This window comes from Clarias gariepinus, chromosome 25 (genome assembly GCF_024256425.1).
Source record: "Clarias gariepinus isolate MV-2021 ecotype Netherlands chromosome 25, CGAR_prim_01v2, whole genome shotgun sequence".
NCBI classification, from domain to species: Eukaryota; Metazoa; Chordata; class Actinopteri; order Siluriformes; family Clariidae; genus Clarias; species Clarias gariepinus.
The window spans coordinates 10,510,967-10,530,271 of NC_071124.1; the positions used below are offsets into that span (position 1 = coordinate 10,510,967).

Here is a 19,305-nt window from a genome sequence, read left to right on the forward strand (position 1 = left end):
TATAGAATCCTAATATGAACACATTTAGTAAATTTTCCTTATATGCTTTTTATGCACATTTATGTGGGTGTGCTGCCAGGGTGAACAGACCTTGAGAGCCCATTATAACAAAGTTTATTATAACAGGATTGTACCATATACACTTACTGTACTATACAGCAAAAATATACACAGGCTAAAAAAATTATGTTAATTATTTCATGATTTTTTCGAACATGTGAGATATATGTGTTAAATCCCTACTATCATGATTCAGTAAGCATTCTGCTGTTACAGGAACTAGTGGAAGTCATGTAGCTCGTTGTTTTTGAATTCTCTGCTTCCTGAACGTGAACTTTCCGGTCATGGCGGTGATTTCTTTATCGAAATTGAATCAGCTAGGAAATGCAAGAAGAAGGAGAAAGAGAGATGAGTGCGTTTATGTGTCTTATTACCACCAGCTATTATGCTAGCATATTGACCTGTGTGTGTGTGTGTGTGTGTTAAACTGCTGTAGACTATTCTGATTAAAGAGGCCTGTTTTAGAAGGCTTAGTGGGTTTGATTAGGTTTGAATGTTTATTGAACCTTGTGTAATATATGTATGTGGTATTTTATGATGAATAACCTACTTTATCACATGGTGTGTTGAGTTTATTTTTGTATACGCAAACGTAAAAAACCTGAGAGCGCTGCCCTTACAGCCCTAGACAAGATGCATTATTTAACCCCACTTGTTATGAAAACCCCACATCTGACTGTGTAATGTTCTGCTTGAGTATTTGAAATTTGATAGATGTGTATGCTGGTTCTTGAAAACATTTTCTGGTTCCCTGATTAAGCACCAGCACCTTGTCAGTGGCGTAAAAGGGACTTCAACACACACCCCAAACAAAGAACAGAAAGGGCAAACTGTACACAGAGACTCAACACACACACATAGCCCCCATGCAGTATACACATTAAACACAGCTACAGACCCCCAGTCCGAATAAAGGACTAAAGTGCTAAAAGCCTTTTTTTAACTCTGTGCGAATAAGAGCTGAGCCACAGCATAACCCTGGCAGTGGCTTCAGAGCCTTCAACAGTGTCAAAGGTTAAATCTCATGGTTGCCTAACAACACTAATTACACAAGTAGGTAAAGGTCGAGGAAGAATTTGTGTTCAGTCTGCCCCACATTCAAATAAAGACTTATATATCTAATATCAGTATCTAGGAGACGAAAAAACGATTTGACCCAATTAAAATAAGGAACATTTTGAAGTTACAAAGACATGTCTGACAATAAGTAAGTCTACTGCTTGTAATGCTCTTTGATTTACCCGAATACAAGGGGTGGTCATGTCAGACGGGACTTTTTTGCAGATTGTGCAAAATATTAAAATGCCACACGAAATCCCATCACAGAGGTTGTTTTGGAAGCCTCTTGTACATGCACAAATCTTTATTTACTTGCTTCCAAAGACATGTAATGACATTTTTAGGATATACAGTTCTATAAAATAACAGAATTTAGTAATTACACATTGAACATTAAATGGATGTGCATAACTAGCTTATACAATACAAATTGTTGTTAATTGAGGTTTGCTGTAAGTTCTAATGCAGTGTTTGACTTAACAACATAATAAAAATAAAAAAACAGGAAAAAACACCCTCTTATCTCAAACTTCCTACTCAAGAACCCAGGATGGCCTCCTCAACTCACATCATCTCCAGTGACATCTCAGCATCAACAATAAACTAAGTAGAATGTAAACTTCCTTTGCCTTTTAACCTACCTTGAGTTATGCAGTACATAAACATATCTTCTTTTAACACACTGTACAGATATAGACAGAAGTATTTGGCCAGACCTGTTAATTATTAAATTGAGGTGTTTCCATCAGGACCCTTATCCTGAGTGAAGGGCAATCTTGGACAATGCTATGCTTCAAACTTGATAACAGTTTGGTAATGGCCCTTTTCTATTCCAACATGACCGTGCCCCAGTGCACAAAGCAAGGACTATAAACATGGTTTGATGAGTTCAGTGTGGAAGAACTTGACTGGACCGCACAGAGCCCTGACCTCAACCCCATCGAGCACCTTTAGATGAACTGGAATGGAGATTGCGAGACAGGCCTTCTCCTCCAACATCAGTGCCAACATAAATGCTCTACAGACTGAAAGGCCACGGAATTCCCACAGAAACACTCCAAAAACCTTGTGGACAGCCTTTAAAGATGAGTGGAAGCTGTTATACTGTAGCTGCAAAAGGACCAACTTCATATTGAAGTATATGTATTTGGATACAATGGTATTGCATGTTTGGCTAAATACTTCTGTCTGTTTGGTATAAAATCTCTTATTGGTAACCTTGACTACAAAGTAAACTCTTTTATGGCAGAACATGCATGTTAATTATCACGATCAGCTAGCTAGCTTGTTGCTAAGGTAAAAGAAACATGGATACATTCAGGTTTTTTCCCTTAGCTCGAATGCACAGAAAATGAAAATACCTCATTATCAGTATACAGTAGGTCAGATTATCTTACTGTAGGTTTGTTACCTCAGAACAAGTGTAGAAAATGATCCTTTAGTCATCTTGTACAATACATTCAAAAATTTATCCTCAAAAAAACGCTCCAGGAATTAGTTTCGATATTTTCATGATATTAATCAATATTTCCAACCTCACTCCCTACAATATTTATGTGATATTCTGAGGCATCCAGTACAAAAAAACTGTTAAGTAATTACATTGTTGTTGATTTGACTACCTGTTAAACCTTTTATAACCAAAATACCAAGGGGATGCAAACTTTTGAGCTCAACTTTATTGAAAAGATTTTGAGTGACAGACTTCTGGTGGTGACGATGCAGGAAACAACAGAACATCAAAGTCGTGATGAGAAACACTGTTTCTGTGTGTGTGTGTGTGTGTGTGTGTGTGTGTGTGTGTGTGTGTGTGTGTGTGTGTGTGTGTGTGTGAGACAGCGGGGAGAGTGGCGCAGGTAAGACGGAGAGTACCAAGGTGATTCTGCGGTTCTTGTCATTAATGAGCCAGCAGAGCCTGGAACTTTCCAGAAGACACACAACATCTCATGTGGAGGAAGCTCTCCTGGAGAGCAGGTACACAATCCACACACACACACACACACACACTTATATACACACCCCACAATACAAGCAATGCACTTTAATAATTATAGATTTACTGATGAAGTAAATCATGTACTGTTACATTTCTCTTTCCATATTCTTCTGACTTTGTGTGTGTGTTTCTTCTTTAGTCCTATAATGGAGGCATTTGGAAACGCTAAGACGGTGTACAATAACAACTCGAGCCGCTTCGGGAAGTTCATCCAGCTTCACTTTAGCCAGCGGGGAAACATTCAGGGAGGAAAGATTGTGGACTGTATCCTGTATTATGTTAAATATGATCATCCTGAAAGATCAACGCTTCCTCTGCTTCCTCTAATGCTGTGTGAGAGAGTGTGTGTGTGTGTGTGTGTGTGTGAGAGAGAGAGAGAACGAGCATATGCTTGACAGATTGCTTTTGAAAGAGAACAATGTTTTCAGTCTATTCATTTTCCTTGACTGTTTTTTTTCCCCATGAAGATCTATTAGAGAAGGTGAGCAACAATGAAATATTGTTTGTTTGTATATACAGAATACATGTACTGTATACTGTATATATATTGTGAATGTGTGTATGTAATTTTGCCTCCTTTGACCTCCTGTCAGAATCGTGTTGTGCGTCAGAATCCCGGCGAGAGGAACTACCACATATTCTACGCTTTGCTGGCGGGAGCGAGTGCAGAACAGAGGGGTGAGTAATGACTCCCACTCTACACATCACCTCAGCCTTTTTGTCCCGTCCTCCTCCTTATTCCCTTTGTCTCTCTTCTCTCTCTGTGTGTTCAGAGGATTTTTCTCTGCTGCCCACTGAGAGTTTTCATTACCTGAATCAGTCTGGCTGTGTGACGGATCCCACTATCAACGACACACACACGTTCAAGGAAGTGCTGGTAAGACACACCGATGGATAACACGATATACAATACAACTAGATGAGGGAGAAATATCAGATCCAAATTGTGTTTGTCAAATGCAATACAGCAAAGTGTTGTTGTTTCCTAACAAAGCAGCGAAAGCCAACTCTTTTTATGTAGTGAAGAAAAGGAGGAACAATTTCACACAATCCACCACAGCAGACTTTAACCAGATGTACTGAAAATCATAAACAGCACTGATGCTGAACTCAGATAGATGCACCATGAAGTCAGTACAGTACACACAGTACTGAGCAAAAGTCTTCACCCTCCCCTCATTTCTTCACATTTTGTTTCCAAAGAGCCAGACTGACTTTTTTACGATAGTCTTGAGGAACAGTTCTCCAGGTTCTTCTGAACAACTTTTCTGGCTTTCATTTTCAGTTTTGAGCTTTTTTTTTTTTTTTTTGGTTTAAGCATAAAAACATTTAGCTTACGGCATAAACCAGTGAGAAACAGGTGCAGATGATGACAGATGATCATGTCGGTAATTAGTATACTGTTGAAGCTGGATGTTGAGTGGTTGGAACAGACGAGAGGGGAAATGAGGCTGATGCTGACGTCATTACAAAAACAACCAACTTTTAAATTGTCTTTAGGCACATTGTAGCCTGTCACAGTAAAACATTTCTTCCCACTTCTTTTATTGAATCCACATAATTTATTTAATCTTATAGATACACTACCGTTCAAAAGTTTTAGAACACTTGCAAATTTCTTTCTTTTTGTTTAGTGATTTATTTTCTACATTCTACAACAGTACTGGAGATTTCAAAACTATAAAATAACACATATGGGATTAGGTAATTATGTAACAACAAGAAAACCAACAGTTAGTTGTTATTTTAAGACACAGAGGTCAGCCTTTCTGTAATAGTTCTTGCCAGAACAGTATTGTCAAGTGCATTTGCAAAATCCGTCAAGCACCATAATGAAACTGGCTCTTATGAAGGCCATCCCAGGAGGGCGAGACCAAAACCTACCTCTGCCGCAGACGAGAAGTTCATTTAGAGTTATCAGCCTGAAAAATGGCTAATTAACAGCACCTCAGATTAGAGGCGTTCTGAAGACTTTACAGAGCATAAGTAGCAGAAACATCTCAATATCAACTGTGATTAATGCATTTTTTGGATTAAAAATTGAAAAAAAGATATTTTAAAAAATTTGTCGAAATGTGGAAGTTTAGAAATTTACAAAAGTTACAAAATAAAATAGAAACGTATATAAATATATAAATTACACAGGATTTACAGAATGTGCAAAATGTAATTGTAAACTGAGAGGCTTGAAAATGTAAAAATATAGACAGGTAAACTAATTGAAATATGAACTATGAAAGGAAATAATATGTGTGTCTGCAAAGGTTTTTTATTTATTTCTCAACAGTTATGTTATCTTGTGGCTGATGGTTAAATTAATAAAAATTTGGCATCTTCATGTGGACGACGGGCTTTTTATGTCATTTTATTAGCATGTAGTCAGCAAAATCAGTTAAGAAAAGAGGTTCAAATGTTCAAATGTTTAAAAATGACTAAGTGCATCATACCTCAGCACTTCCATGCATATGACGGTGTGTGTCCATGTGTGTATGTGTATCCAGAATGCCTTGAGGACCATGCAGTTTGGAGAGGAGAATATCTCTGAGGTTTTGAGGCTTTTAGCTGGAATCCTGCACCTTGGCAACATTGAATTTGCCACCGCCGGAGGAGCTCAAGTCTCATCCAAAGCAGGTTTGTACCTCTCTGTCTCCCTCTCTCCCTCTCTCTTTCTCTCTCTTTCTCTCTCCCTCTCTCTCTCTCCCTCTCTTTTCCTTTCTCTCTCTCTCCAGTTTCTTATTTTTCCTTCATTAATATGTTCTTTTTTTCCTTTTCTCTCTATTCATCTGTTCGTTATTGAGGCCTCTTTAGACCTCCCTTCTCTCTCTGACTATCAGGCTTCTTTGTAAAATCTTTAATCCACAATCCAAAAAATGTGAATTTTTGAATGTTATTTTCATCATTATGAATTATGACTGTGTTCAAATCAATTAATATTAATAGCATATTATTACCGTAAAATGTTATTCACTAGGCAGAACAAATCTATTTTAATATGGATTTAAGAATTATTATGTGTGTGTGTGTGTGTGTGTTTAGCTCTCACAAGTGCAGCAGAATTGTTGGGTTTGGACTGCACACAGTTGGCAGAAGTTCTGACACACAGATCCATGATCCTCCGAGGAGAAGAGATCAGCACCCCACTTACCATAGAACAGGTGACACACACATGCGCGTGCACACACTCACACACTCACATACGCACAAACACACACCTAACTGATTGAACTGATCACACACATGCACATGCCTTTTTATATAGACTTACTTGCTGCTTATTATTTACTTCTAGAGGAACTTCAAGAGATTCATGCGTACTGACACTGTTTGATTTGATTTCTTTGTGTGTGTGTGTGTGTGTGTGTGTGTGTGTGTGTGTGTGCGCGCCCTCTAGGCCGTCGATTCTCGGGACTCTATGGCTATGGCTCTCTACTCTCAGTGCTTTACCTGGATCATCCACAGACTTAACAAGCGTATCCATGGCAACGACGACTTCAAGTCTATCGGCATCCTGGACATCTTTGGCTTTGAGAACTTCGAGGTGACAATCCCTCTTCTGATTTTGCTGTATAGTTTCACAGTTAAGCTCAGTTATCTGTAGTGTGCTTGTAACTTGTTATGATGATTTAGTTGTAACTGATACAGAAGGCTGAGAGACAGGAAGCATAATGATGGACGATGTGTCTCTCTGTCTTTCAGGTCAACCGCTTCGAGCAGTTTAACATTAATTACGCCAATGAGAAGCTACAGGAGTATTTTAATAAACACATTTTCTCTCTGGAGCAGCTGGAGTACAACAGGTGTGTGTGTGTGTGTGTGTGTGTGTGTGTGTGTGTGTGTGTTCACTCATTACCTTTTCAGATAAAATACGTACAGAGTTTGTGGAAAGGAAAAAATGAAAGGAATCTTCTTTTGTCTTTCACAAGTATAAAAACCACTTAAATAAGCGAACATAAATATCTATATAACATAAATATATATATATATATATATATATATATATATATAAATATATAAAACGCCAAGGGGCGTTCAAGTCAAACCAGGACTTTTGATTGTGCGGAATGACAGAACACAGTTATGAGAGTAAAACTCACTTCATTTCTCTGAAACACTGGCCTCTACAGAGGATGTGGCGATGACTCCCAACTCAGTTCTTGTAATGTGCAAGTGGTGTTTATGAATAATGTCTGTACAGTTCTCACAGACAGATGCACCTCTTCCACAAGTTGGCTACAAGTTTTGTGCCGATTTTCTAGGATCCTACTTGCTGAATGTTTACGGACTGCAGTGGGCTCTGAGCCACCTCGGCTGGGATCGTCATCGCACCATGCAATGTTTCACTGCGACTAAGAGTCTCATCACCGTACTGTGTTCGAAGTCGTCTGTAAATGTCAATCTTCAATATTTAACGTCTTCATTCATGGGAAACCTCATGTCCTGGTTTAATCTGAACGCCCCTCGTAGTCAATGCCTTAAAATAAAAAAATACTTTTTTACAACATGCAGATATTTCATGAACACTTCAGAGAGGTCACATGCCTAGGGCGTGTTATAATAATTGAGGAAAATAGATAGCTGACACAGAGTCTCTTAAACGATCAATAACAGATTCTGAAATCAACAGAGAAATGAAAGAGGCAGCAGTTTTAAAGATGGTGATAATATGATCTTTGATCACTTTGCATAAATTTGCTTATGTTAATCTTCAGTAGTATTTCCAGTTTCTGTGCAGTGCTGTACTGTAAGTCAGGCACATTTCGAAAATTAGTTTCAAATATTTAACCATTATACGTATGCATTGTATTTATGTCCTAAAATCATGTTGTGCATGTTACTTTATGCATTTGTAAAAAAAAAAAAAAAATAATAATATATATATATATATATATATATATATATATATATATATATATATATATATATATATATTGAAAAGCTATAAACATATAAAACGTGCAGCTGCCTTTGTGATATCAAGTACGAGTTACAGTACTTCTGTTTAGAATGTTACAACACGTTTACGACCACTGTCAATTTTTTAATTTGTTGTTTTTTTAGTGAGTAAAAATATTCCGTAATATACAGTAGCATAGGAAGTCTCTAAAAACATGAATTAGTAGAGGTTTATAAAGTGCTTTTCCGTTTCGGATCTGGAGTGGATAGTGTGCATTCTTCATCCCTAATATGATGCTTTCACACTCTGCTTGGTTTATAACAGCAATCACAACCTCCTACAAATGTTCTTCCTGGTAATTAAGAGCGGTGTGCGTTTTCGCCACAGCTCGACCTGTCTGAGATCCCTGCATTGTTTCCAGGCTGTTTCACTGAGCTGACACATTGTTAACATTAATATCGCTGCTACTCATCGACGCATGAGAAAGGCCGAGTCATAACTTGGAGAAATCCACTATTATTTTTTTCTGGTTAGGAGAATGCTCTTCCTCAGAGGGGAGCTTTGGAGCAGTTTATTTAAAGCTACAGCCCTAAACAGTCTGTTTGGGAAAAGAGTAAAGCTGAAAGAAAAGCAAGCAGCCAGGATGCAGGATCTGAGCTGGATTTCAGCTGGAACATTGTGAAGACCTCTAAATCTTATAATAACTTGTTTAAAAGAGAATATGTGACCTTTAACTGAAGACCATACAATCATTCAGTACACTCTATGGAACGCTGTAATCCAAGCTCTTTTACCCATAATGCAACACCCACAGCGATTCTTACACAAGGCCAAGTTCATGTTTTTATAAACCTGTTTTTACACACTTCAGTGATTGTAACTGTTTTAGTCCCAAAAAATTGTGTGTGTGTGTGTGTGTGTGTGTGTTGGCATGCTGGTGATCGTAGGTTTTTACTGACTCTTTATCTTTAAAAAGACATTCACACTCATTGTAATTTGTAAGGTAAAAAGAAGCCATAGATTTAATTTTATTGCGCTATCCTGCCTTTAACAGACTTTACAGACTAAAGCCAGGAACACTCATGGGTTTAAAGCTGCATAAAAAGACTTTATTATTTGTTTTTAATGAAAGACTGCCGTACATAAATTGCCTGGATGTAATAGTTGCAGAAGGTATTGCGAAAGGAGCATTTAAGTTGAATTTATCTTAGGCATAAATATTCACTGATTTAAAGGTCCCTTATTTTACAATTTTTAAACAAGTTATCAGAGGTCTTAGAGCTTCCTTCATGTGTCTTTTATTAATCCAGCTAAAGTACTCCTTACATAATGCATTTTAATTTTTTCCATACCTCAAACACTCATTTTCACTCCTTATCTGAACATGCCGGGTTCAGTGTCTGTGTAAATGTCCTACGCTGAGCCACGCCCTCCAGTGAACAGCAGAGCTGAGCAACAAACCTGCCGAGGGGATCATCTTATACGAGGTTATAATAAAGGGAAAGTCTAACTAGCACGTTTAAGCTATAGCAGAGACCAATTTAAATGTTCGAAAAAATTATAAAGTAAATTTAACATAACAGTAGCATTGATGATGACATCATTACTTATGGATGGAAGACTACAAGGATGCTGATGTCTAAAGATTTGTGGTTGTTTGATTTGTACTTTAGATTAAACCGTATCAGATCGAAGTATTGATGGAACGTATATACCGTACATACAGTGTAGGTGGTCTGAGAAATTCCATCAATTGTTGCTGTTACTGAGGTCTAGAAACCAGCCTAAAATAAGAGGGGGGGGGGGTGTCACATGACACACAGGCACCTAAACCAGAAAGTCTAAATACAGCATATTTGACTTTAATGATGGTTTATCAAACACAGATGGTGTGTCTCAAGATGCATAATTCCTTGCTAGTAGTATTATATATAGTATTATTATTATTATATTATTGCTTACACAGTGAATGCAAAACTCAAGTTATTCAATACTGTAGCTACATTACTACATGCCATAGTGTAGTATTTCACAGCCATAGTGTAGTGTAGCCATAGTGTGGCATTTACTACATGCCATAGTGTAGTATTTCACAACCCTAGTCCTGGGCGCCCCTCTGTTATACACATACACACTCAAATGTTATTCAGCTGATTGGCTAAATCACTGAAGAAACTCCAAAATGTGCAGGGGGTCTCCAGGACCAGGAATGAGAATCAATCCAGTCACTAATCAGTTCAGGTCGTAGTCAGATGCCGGCTGTCAAAATGTTTTGTATGCTCATGAAATCTTTAAATGCAATTTTCTCAGTTTTTTAAAAACTTTTCAAGGTTAGCAAATGTACTATATGCCAAAAATAATAATAATTTGTGTGCGCGTGTAGGGAAGGACTGATCTGGGATGATGTGAACTGGATGGACAATGGAGAGTGTCTGGATCTAATAGAGAAGGTAATCCACATGCATGTGCACTGATTTACAGGAGGTAAAAGCCTATGTATGCAGAAAGAGCTTATTTAAATAATGTGTGTGTGTGTGTGTGTGTGTGTGTGTGTGTGTGTGTGTGTGTGTGTGTGTGTGTGTTGCACCTCTGCAGAAACTGGGTCTTTTGGCACTGATGAATGAAGAAAGTCATTTTCCTAAAGCCACTGACGCTACATTGCTGGAGAAGCTCCACAGCCAACACTCGGTAAAGTCTTCACTCTCTCTCTCTCTTACAGACACACACACAAACACACACACACACACACACACACACACACATTTGTACACCTCTCATATCCGAGGCTAATAATTGAATATCATTTAATTTTCCCTATTAATTGTAGATTGTATTTTTGTCTTGTCCAGCAGGGGGCAGTAAAGTAGTACATGGATAGCACTGATTGTTGCAGCATGCATACTGTCCTTATGTTCCCAGTTTCATCTCAGTTCAGACTCTCTTCCCTTTGCCATGTCCACTGCTGTATTTAGTATTTGTCCTAAACACTAGTCTCACTTCCTCTCTCTCTGTCTCTTTGTCTTTTTTTGTCTTGTGCACACTCGCAGAAAAACCCTTTCTATATAAAGCCCCGAGTTGCTGTGCACAACTTTGGAGTAAAGCACTATGCAGGAGAGGTAAGACATCCTAACTAACACACCATGTATATTCAGTTCGTCTGCTGTGCCAGACCATGTGAGTTTATAAAATAAGTTGTGGGTCTGTGAAGAGAGTTCTTAAAAATAAAGTGTTTTGAAGGTTATTTATCTTTTTTCATTGGAGTTCCCTTAGTTGCATGCTTTACTTTCCCTAAGCGTTCAGGTTTGTGTGCCTTCATACAGCAATGTGTGCGAGTGTTGAATATTATGATGTTTCTAGGTGGTGTATGACGTGAGAGGGATCCTGGAGAAAAACAGAGATACTTTCAGAGATGACATTCTCAACTTACTCAGGGATAGCAGGTGTGTATTCGTGTGTTAAGGCGATTCCGTTTTAGTTGTTGGCCAAAATTTTAAAAAGTCTGGTAGTTGACTTATCATCTTTTCCATAGTTAAAGCAAAAACTTTTCACTTTTCACATCCATAACCAACATGAATAACACTAGGTTCAGTGTTTTGTAGGCTGCGTTTAATGATCTGGTGACTCATTGATTCTGGTACTGAGTGTGTGCAGCATGGGAGCGTTCCATTATGTCCAGCCTTCCTTAGACGGGAAGTTACTGTTTAAAGAAGTGGTTTTTTTTTTCTTTTGTTTTTAGCTTGTTAACAACTTGGTAATTGACACATCACTTTTCACTTCTGTCTCAGTAGCAGATGTAAACCGGTCTGGATTAAAGACTTAACGGCTGCGTTCACATTTTCACATTAATAGCCTGAAGTGACTCAAATCAGATTTCTTTTTTTTTTATCCTATATTGACGCATATCTAATTTTTGAATGTCTAGTGGCACAAATCTAATGTTTTCCAGGTCAGACCTCAGTCATATTTATACAGTATGCCATCCTAGATCAGATATATATTCGATATGTGGTAGGTGACTTGAGTGAGAATGGCCAACAATATATATGTGAGGATAAAGCTTTAAATTTCGATATTGTTCGATTAAATTGGATTAGCGATGGTCAGCTGGCTGTAAAGGTGCTGAAAGGGACTGGAGAGGGGTGTGCAGCCCATTGCGCTCAGTGTGATTTCACAATTTAATTTATAATTTCACTGCTGGGGTCATTTTTACGTTGTTTTTTTTAACTATTTGAGATGTGTTCAGCTGTTATTAATACTGAAAAGTATTGTTAGAGGAGCTCCACTTCAAACAAAGTGTGAGCAAGATGGTAACATTGCATTTAAGCTAAATCTTAAAAGTTAGTTTAAAGTTAAATATCAAGTTTATAATAAATGTCTGTAGTTTGTCTAGCCAAATTACATGCAGTAGATTGAAGCTGATTTTTTTATCATTTGCTTACAGTTTTTTCCACTTTCCTGATTAGTCAGCAGGTCTGTGGTTCCCGCAGTGTGAGTGTGTGTATGTTTAGGTTTAGACTCTTGAGGTGCTGCTGTTTCCCTTTGCTTCTTTAGACACAACTATGAAATGCTTAATAATTTTCCAAATATTCTCTCTCTCTCTCTCTCTCTCTCTCTCTTTTTTTTGCTTCAGTTTGGATTTTGTGTATGATCTGTTTGAGCGGATGAGTAACAGGAGTGGGCAGGACATGATGAAAAGCAGCTCACAGCATCGCAGGCCGACAGTCAGCTCCCAGTTCAAGGTGAGCAGCTGTAGAAAGCACCTTCATAATACTCAGTGTATTTATATTCATAACAAGGACGGCACTTTAACCACGCTGAACACTTTTAAACACTTCCTCTTTGTTAACTTTTATTTACACCTTTCAGAAAATCAGCTAACGGGTATAAACTTCTTATAGATCTCATAACCCTAGGTTGTAAGGTTGTTATGTGCTTTTTTTGGCCTAGTGGTGCTCGGTTCACGATAACGCGTTTAATTGCTATTCCTGTACACAGCACAACACAAGTCAGGATATTATCCCTCGTAAAGTTAGGTTGTTGTTTTTTCTGATTAGTCTCATTAACATAGAGACATAGCAGTTTCTTATGGACACATAGCAGTTTAGTCACAATCCTGTGGTTCAGTTTTGACCAAGCTTTTAAAAGATCTCCATTCAGCACGGCCTTTTAAAGGTTTCCATAACGTGTTAGACCGATCTTTTAAATCTCCTTAATTGATCGGTACTTGATGCAGACTAATAATTTGGTCCTAAAATCGTGACTTTAAGTCAAATTCAATGAATGTCTCTTGCAGTACGACAAATAGATAGGCTCGGTAATAATATAAAAAAAGTTGAGCAGATTGTTCCATACAACACTATTCTAGCCAATCAGGAACAGGGTGTACTCATGTTGGACGTTGCTTTATTTTAATATTAGTCAGCTACCCCAGCTGCTACTGTAGTTTCACCATCTTGGAAACTCGTGTCCATAAATTATGAGGTGAAGATTCCGAAGAAGCAGTGGAGAGAGTATTTGTTCAGCTGTTCTGTTGAGTTCAAATATCCAAAATCTATTTCAAGTGTCACTTACTTCACCTATAAACATCAAGCTATCACAATATCTGTGCACAATCTCACCGTTTTTATTTCCTCTTTTGCAGAATTCATTGCATTCCCTGATGTCCACCCTCAGCACATCCAACCCTTTCTTTGTGCGCTGCATCAAACCCAACAACAACAAGGTATAAACACTTACACACACACACACACACAGCGAGATAATATACAGTATGGCGAGGTTATCTTCCTCTGTGTAAATTACAGTGTAAGTTTTAGATGTTTTATTTCTTTTAAACTTCAAAAAACCTGAACTCCCTGAACTTATAAGCTTGCTATAAACAAGTTACATCCACTTATATATTTACTTCCTTATATGTATTTATTTACTTTATCGAAGTAAAGGATAGAAAGAGAGAGAGACAGAGGAACAGTGAGACACAGGTTTTTAAAAGTAAACAGCCGAGCCTCCATCCGTCCAAATTTTACCCACAATCCTTTCCTTGACACCCGCCCAACGACGTGTGCAAATTATCCCAGCATGGATCTGAGCTCCATGGAAACCAGCAGTGGCTGAAAGAGACCAGAGCTGTGTATTGTGTAAAGAGAGTGTGTGTGCGCGCATGTGCACCCTGTATGAGTGAGAGGGGAAGAACAGTGGCCAGTTAATACTTGACTCTTGTAGGGATACACACTTGCTTGATGGCTGAGACACACCGCTGCAGGATGAGACGAGATCTTCTACTTTACGATATGAGCTCATGGAGCACTGGGGTCAGAAGAGATGCAGGTGTGTGTTTGGGAACAATTTTGGGGAAATGATCTGTGATGGATGCATCATGCAGTTTTCAGTGATAGCTGTTGAAGGGTTTCCTTTGTGTGTAGGTTATCCACTTTGTAATTGTTTTTATTAAATATCACTTTCACAGGTCTGTAAATGTGCGTGTAAGCAGTTTCGTTACTGTATGTGCTGGAATGTATTGGAATGTTTACACACTTTAATAGAATGTGTACCTGAACTCATGAGCGTTATTAGTTTAATGATGTTAATAACAGAAATTTTTAATTAGAGCTGAAGGTAAAGACTAAATTTAATCAAAGTATCTAATTGTGCGATGGACAAAGCAAGCACTTGAAAGTGAAAGTACCGACTTGTTGAGTTAGCAGCTCTACCTCTGTGGATGTGAACAAGTGATCTTCATCACACGCTGTATAGAATGCTAAAGACTTGTCTCTGTGGTCTCTAAGTGTGTGTGTGTGTGTGTGTGTGTCTTAAATCTTCCTATTGACTACAAGACTTCAGACCATCCTCCACCTCCCCCACCTCCCAGACATCCACCCCCAGGCTGAGACGTCCTCGCTGACTGCATTGTGACGTTTGTCGCATGTATCAGTATGCTAATGACGCTGGTGGTGTATTTGTAAAAGAAAGAAGGGAGAATCTTGATATCTTGTGGTTGTTAGTGTTACGTTGTGTGTTGTGTAGTGAATCTCATCAGTGTGAGCTGGTATAGAATCTCACAGAGCCCCATTCATCGCTGATCTGTCCGTCTCAGTGTCTTTCATCAGTCGCGGCACTTCCTCCTTCCATCTGCAGAGATTGACATTTAGAGAGGGCAAGATTAGCAGCGAACAGAGCGCCCCGTTTCCAGCCTCACGCCCACAGAGGTGAAAGGTCGCTGAAGTATGATTGGCAGGGTTTATTCATAAATGAATCAGCCCCTTTTTCACGATTGCACTGGGTTTTGAATATGAAGGAAGACGGTTTATATTCCTGCATCTAAGTATTTGTGGATGCAGTGCACAGATTGTTTGCCTTCATACTTAAACTGTGTGAAGTGAATGTGTCTATTCAGAGGGAGAAAATTATTTATTTTTTGAAATGAAAAAAATTCAAGGACTGTGTAACATCTTACTGTAGAACGATTGGAGAGAAGAAACAGATCAGTGCAACTTACACCTGAGTTGTCTGATGTCTGGATTCATGAGTCCTTATTATAAATAACCAAGAAAAAAAACTTTTCTTTTCTCAGATGCCAGATCATTTTGATCATTCCGTGGTGCTGAACCAGTTGCGGTATTCTGGCATGCTGGAGACAGTAAGAATCCGGCGTGCTGGCTTTCCTGTACGGAGAACCTTTCAGGATTTCTGCACCAGGTATATCCTACTGTACATGTTATATACACGCACATACAGACTACAGTGAAACCTTGGAGCATAATTCGTTCCGGAAGTGGACTCATATTTCAAACCACGTAAATCAAAGTGAATTTTCCCATAATTAATAATGGAAACTCAAATTATTGGTTGCAAAGCCACAATTTCACAGCACAAGAGAGAAAAAAACCGTTGGCTCAGTTGTGATCACGTGATGCTCGGCGTCAAAACAAGAAGCGCATCCGTGATACATGATACTCGGTACTCGTAAACCAAGACTTGTTCCGTTTTTTTAAGTAAAAATTTATTTAAAAACTTTGCTCGTCGTGCAAAACACTCGCAATCCGAGGTTCCACTGTATTCGGATAAAACAGTTACTTAATGAATGAATGAGGTTTGTCATCCTGCTAAAAATTTATTCATTAGTGAGTTTAATTGGTTTTTAATTTGCCTCATAATAAACACTTTTTTGTTTTAATACTGCTATAGTAAGGAAAGCTCTTTGAGCTTTTTTGACCTCAAAATTAAAAACAGTTTTTTAAAGAAACCTTATAATGACTCGAATGCCATGTTCTAAGAAAGACTTTAGGTTATAATAGGTGTTTTTTTTTTTCAGGTACTATGTGTTAATGAGAGGTGTGGCCAGGTGTGATGACCCGAAGGAGGCGTGTCTCCAGGTGCTCCGCCTCTACGACAGCAGTAGTGCAGAATGGCAGCTTGGAAAGACGCGGGTGAGAAACACAGCTTGATTTACAGCATTCTGTTGAATATTATTTAAATATGTCTTTCTAAGTTTGTTCCACTTGTGTGTGTGTTTGCGATTTGTGGCTTTGCGCTGATAGGTTTTCCTAAGAGAGAGTCTGGAGCTGCGTTTGGAAAAGAAGCGAGAGGAAGAAGTGCTTCGGGCTGCAGCTATAATCCAGGCCTACCTGCTGGGTTACAGAGCCAGGTAAACACATATGAACATACACACACACTGTCCCACACCTAGTGTCTCCTTACAGCAATTATTTGTTTTATCAGGTGTGTCATACCGATGTGTAAGAAATTAAAAGTAAAAATAAAGGCTCTGTTTAAGGTTAAGGGGAATTCTGTTGGCATGGATTGCTTTTCCTTTCACATGGAAAGGTAAAAAAAATAATATTATACCTATATGATAAAACATTGTTCTCCAGTCTCAAGGCATTGACTGAAAGGTTTGATGAGGATTAGAATAATGCAAATTTTGCTTTTTCCTTTTCATAGTCACCTGTCCATAACCAACTTAATATATAGTTCATTAACATGGTGCAGATCCCTAACTGTTTTTTTTCTTTGCTGCCTGTAGGAGGCAGTACAAGCATCTGCTGCAGTGTGTGACGGTTATCCAGAAAAACTGGAGGGCACTTTTCTGGCGCAGACGCTACTTGATGCTTCGCTGGGCCTCCATCACACTCCAAAAAAGAGTTCGAGGCCAAAGGGCGCGGCAGCTCTACACACAGTTACTTGAGGAGAGGAAAAGGAGGGTGGAAGAAGAGCGGCGACAAAGAGAAGCGGAGGAGCGAGAGAGGTGCGACCAGGCATTCTGCGGGGAGAAATTACTAAGAATTTCTAAGACATTTTAAAGCTAGTGGCATGAATTTGGGTATGACCAGGGCATGACGAATCGTTTTGTTTTTTTAAAAAACCTTGGGTGCCTACATACTAATTGGAGTGCTCCATGGCTCGATAACACCTGTAAGCATGGGACATAATCCAGTCAGTCTAATGTCCAAGCAGACTTACTGTGTCTAAGTGCACGTGTGTTTGTTATAGTTTTAGCACACTAAAGGTTTTTTATTAATATTAACTCATTCTCTTTTTAATAATGTGCACCCATTAAATGGTTACCCACTTATAGTAAGCTCGCTAAGCTTTTAGTTGAACTTGACTTGATGTTGACTTTTAATGGTTTAATGGTGTGTCCGTTTTTGTAGAGAGAGACAGAGACTGGAGATGGAGCAGAAGGCTCGAGAGGTAAGTCAAAATTCTCTTATGTAACACTTAAAACAAATCACCAACTTATAAAGGCTCACAACTACGGAAAGCATTTATCACTTCCTGCTTTTAACATCTTTTGTGCCTTTTTAAGCTAGTGCAAATCTGCCCTTAGTTAATGGAGAAAAGCTGAAGTGCTCTCATGCAGGACAGTTTGTCTGCATACTCACTGTGCATGTGGATGAGAGAACATTTTAATGGCCACGGTCTTTAATGCAGCCAACTTGACAGTATTTATGAAAGATTCTGTTTAAATGCTTTGGCAAGAGCTTTGAGGATAAAAAAAAAAGTGCAAGTGTTTAATTAAGCTGTTTTTTTTTTTGTTTTGTTTTTTCAAATTAAGACCATGGAAGGCTTTATATATGGGATAGTCATGATCTTTATGGCTCATACATTTGGGCAGGTTTTAAAAAGTAACGGAGGTGATATATGTAGATATGTATATATTAGAATATGATGTTCTCTTACATAAAATCATGTCATGGACAATCCTAATGTTTAAATTAGTTCTGAGACAAAGCTGCTAATCTTCTTATTCTATACATAATGTCAAAATGACCTAAAAACCAGTACGGTTACACTTCTCCATCTCCATCTCAATTACAGGCAGAAGAGGCTCTGAGAGTAGAAGAGGCTCTGAGAATTGAGAGAGAGAAGGAGATTTTGAGAGATGCTCAGGAACCAACATGTGTTTTGGCTGAGAGCAAACCCTCAGAGGAGGAATTTGAGGACGATGTTTTTGAGGAAGAAGCCCGTCCCAATGAGGCTACACAAGTGGAAGAAATCCTGCGTCTGGAGCGCGAAATCGAGGGGCTCCGGAGGCAGAAGGAGACACGGGAGCAGACTCTGACCGCACGTTCCCTGGTACGTCTGCAGCATCTGCGCGATCAGGAGCTGCTCAGGCTGGAGGAAGAGGCCTGCAAGGCAGCGCAGCAGTTCCTCTCGTCGCTCAACTTCCACGAGATCGACGAGTGCGTTCGCAACATCGAGAGCACCTTAGTGTTGCAGGATTGCCCTGGAGAAACTGAACAGGAGAGGAGGAGAGGTGGCGATGAGGAAGAGGTGGATGAAGGATTGGGAGGAGACGAGGAAGGATTTAAAGATTCGCCGAACCCCAGTGAGCACGGCCACTCGGACGGCCAGCGCACCAGCGGCATCCGCACCAGCGACGACTCGTCCGAGGAGGACCCGTACGCCAATGATCGTATGGCTCCACCTCCAGCCCCACCCACAAACATACCCTCAGCCTATCATGCACTATCCTGCATCAGGGACGCCACCTACCCTGGGGAACAGCAGGAAGAGGATCTGATCCCACCAGATGAAGACTCCGATTACGACGCTGATGAGTATGACGAAGGCGGTATTGTTCTGCCTCCCAGCATGTCACTGTCTGCGCTCCAGACTGGCAGCTGGTCACGTGACCAGCGCAGCTCCTTGGCGACAAGCACCAGTGCTAGCTCGGGGGTGTACAGGTTCAGCTCTGAGGGAGCACAATCATCAGTGAGTGTCATGCATTAATTTAGACTTCAGATTTTGACAAGTAGAATCAATTAAGTTTATCAGAAAATATAAAACATACTAA

General features: G+C 39.2%; 1 protein-coding gene across 1 annotated transcript in view; it reads left to right on the plus strand.

The window, feature by feature from the left end:
• The window catches only part of myo10 (myosin X), a 64,608-nt gene that overhangs the window by 35,625 nt on the left and 9,678 nt on the right, over positions 1 to 19,305 (plus strand). Inside the window, exons 5-25 of the mRNA XM_053486565.1 lie at positions 2,959 to 3,093; positions 3,255 to 3,379; positions 3,583 to 3,596; positions 3,709 to 3,793; positions 3,889 to 3,992; positions 5,617 to 5,746; positions 6,152 to 6,270; positions 6,507 to 6,653; positions 6,812 to 6,912; positions 10,393 to 10,459; positions 10,605 to 10,697; positions 11,057 to 11,125; positions 11,367 to 11,449; positions 12,640 to 12,748; positions 13,651 to 13,731; positions 15,580 to 15,704; positions 16,321 to 16,435; positions 16,547 to 16,653; positions 17,032 to 17,253; positions 17,660 to 17,699; positions 18,327 to 19,223. Of these exons, the coding sequence (XP_053342540.1) occupies positions 2,959 to 3,093; positions 3,255 to 3,379; positions 3,583 to 3,596; positions 3,709 to 3,793; positions 3,889 to 3,992; positions 5,617 to 5,746; positions 6,152 to 6,270; positions 6,507 to 6,653; positions 6,812 to 6,912; positions 10,393 to 10,459; positions 10,605 to 10,697; positions 11,057 to 11,125; positions 11,367 to 11,449; positions 12,640 to 12,748; positions 13,651 to 13,731; positions 15,580 to 15,704; positions 16,321 to 16,435; positions 16,547 to 16,653; positions 17,032 to 17,253; positions 17,660 to 17,699; positions 18,327 to 19,223 (2,968 nt within the window). The remainder of the gene's footprint in view (positions 1 to 2,958; positions 3,094 to 3,254; positions 3,380 to 3,582; positions 3,597 to 3,708; positions 3,794 to 3,888; positions 3,993 to 5,616; positions 5,747 to 6,151; positions 6,271 to 6,506; positions 6,654 to 6,811; positions 6,913 to 10,392; positions 10,460 to 10,604; positions 10,698 to 11,056; positions 11,126 to 11,366; positions 11,450 to 12,639; positions 12,749 to 13,650; positions 13,732 to 15,579; positions 15,705 to 16,320; positions 16,436 to 16,546; positions 16,654 to 17,031; positions 17,254 to 17,659; positions 17,700 to 18,326; positions 19,224 to 19,305) is intronic.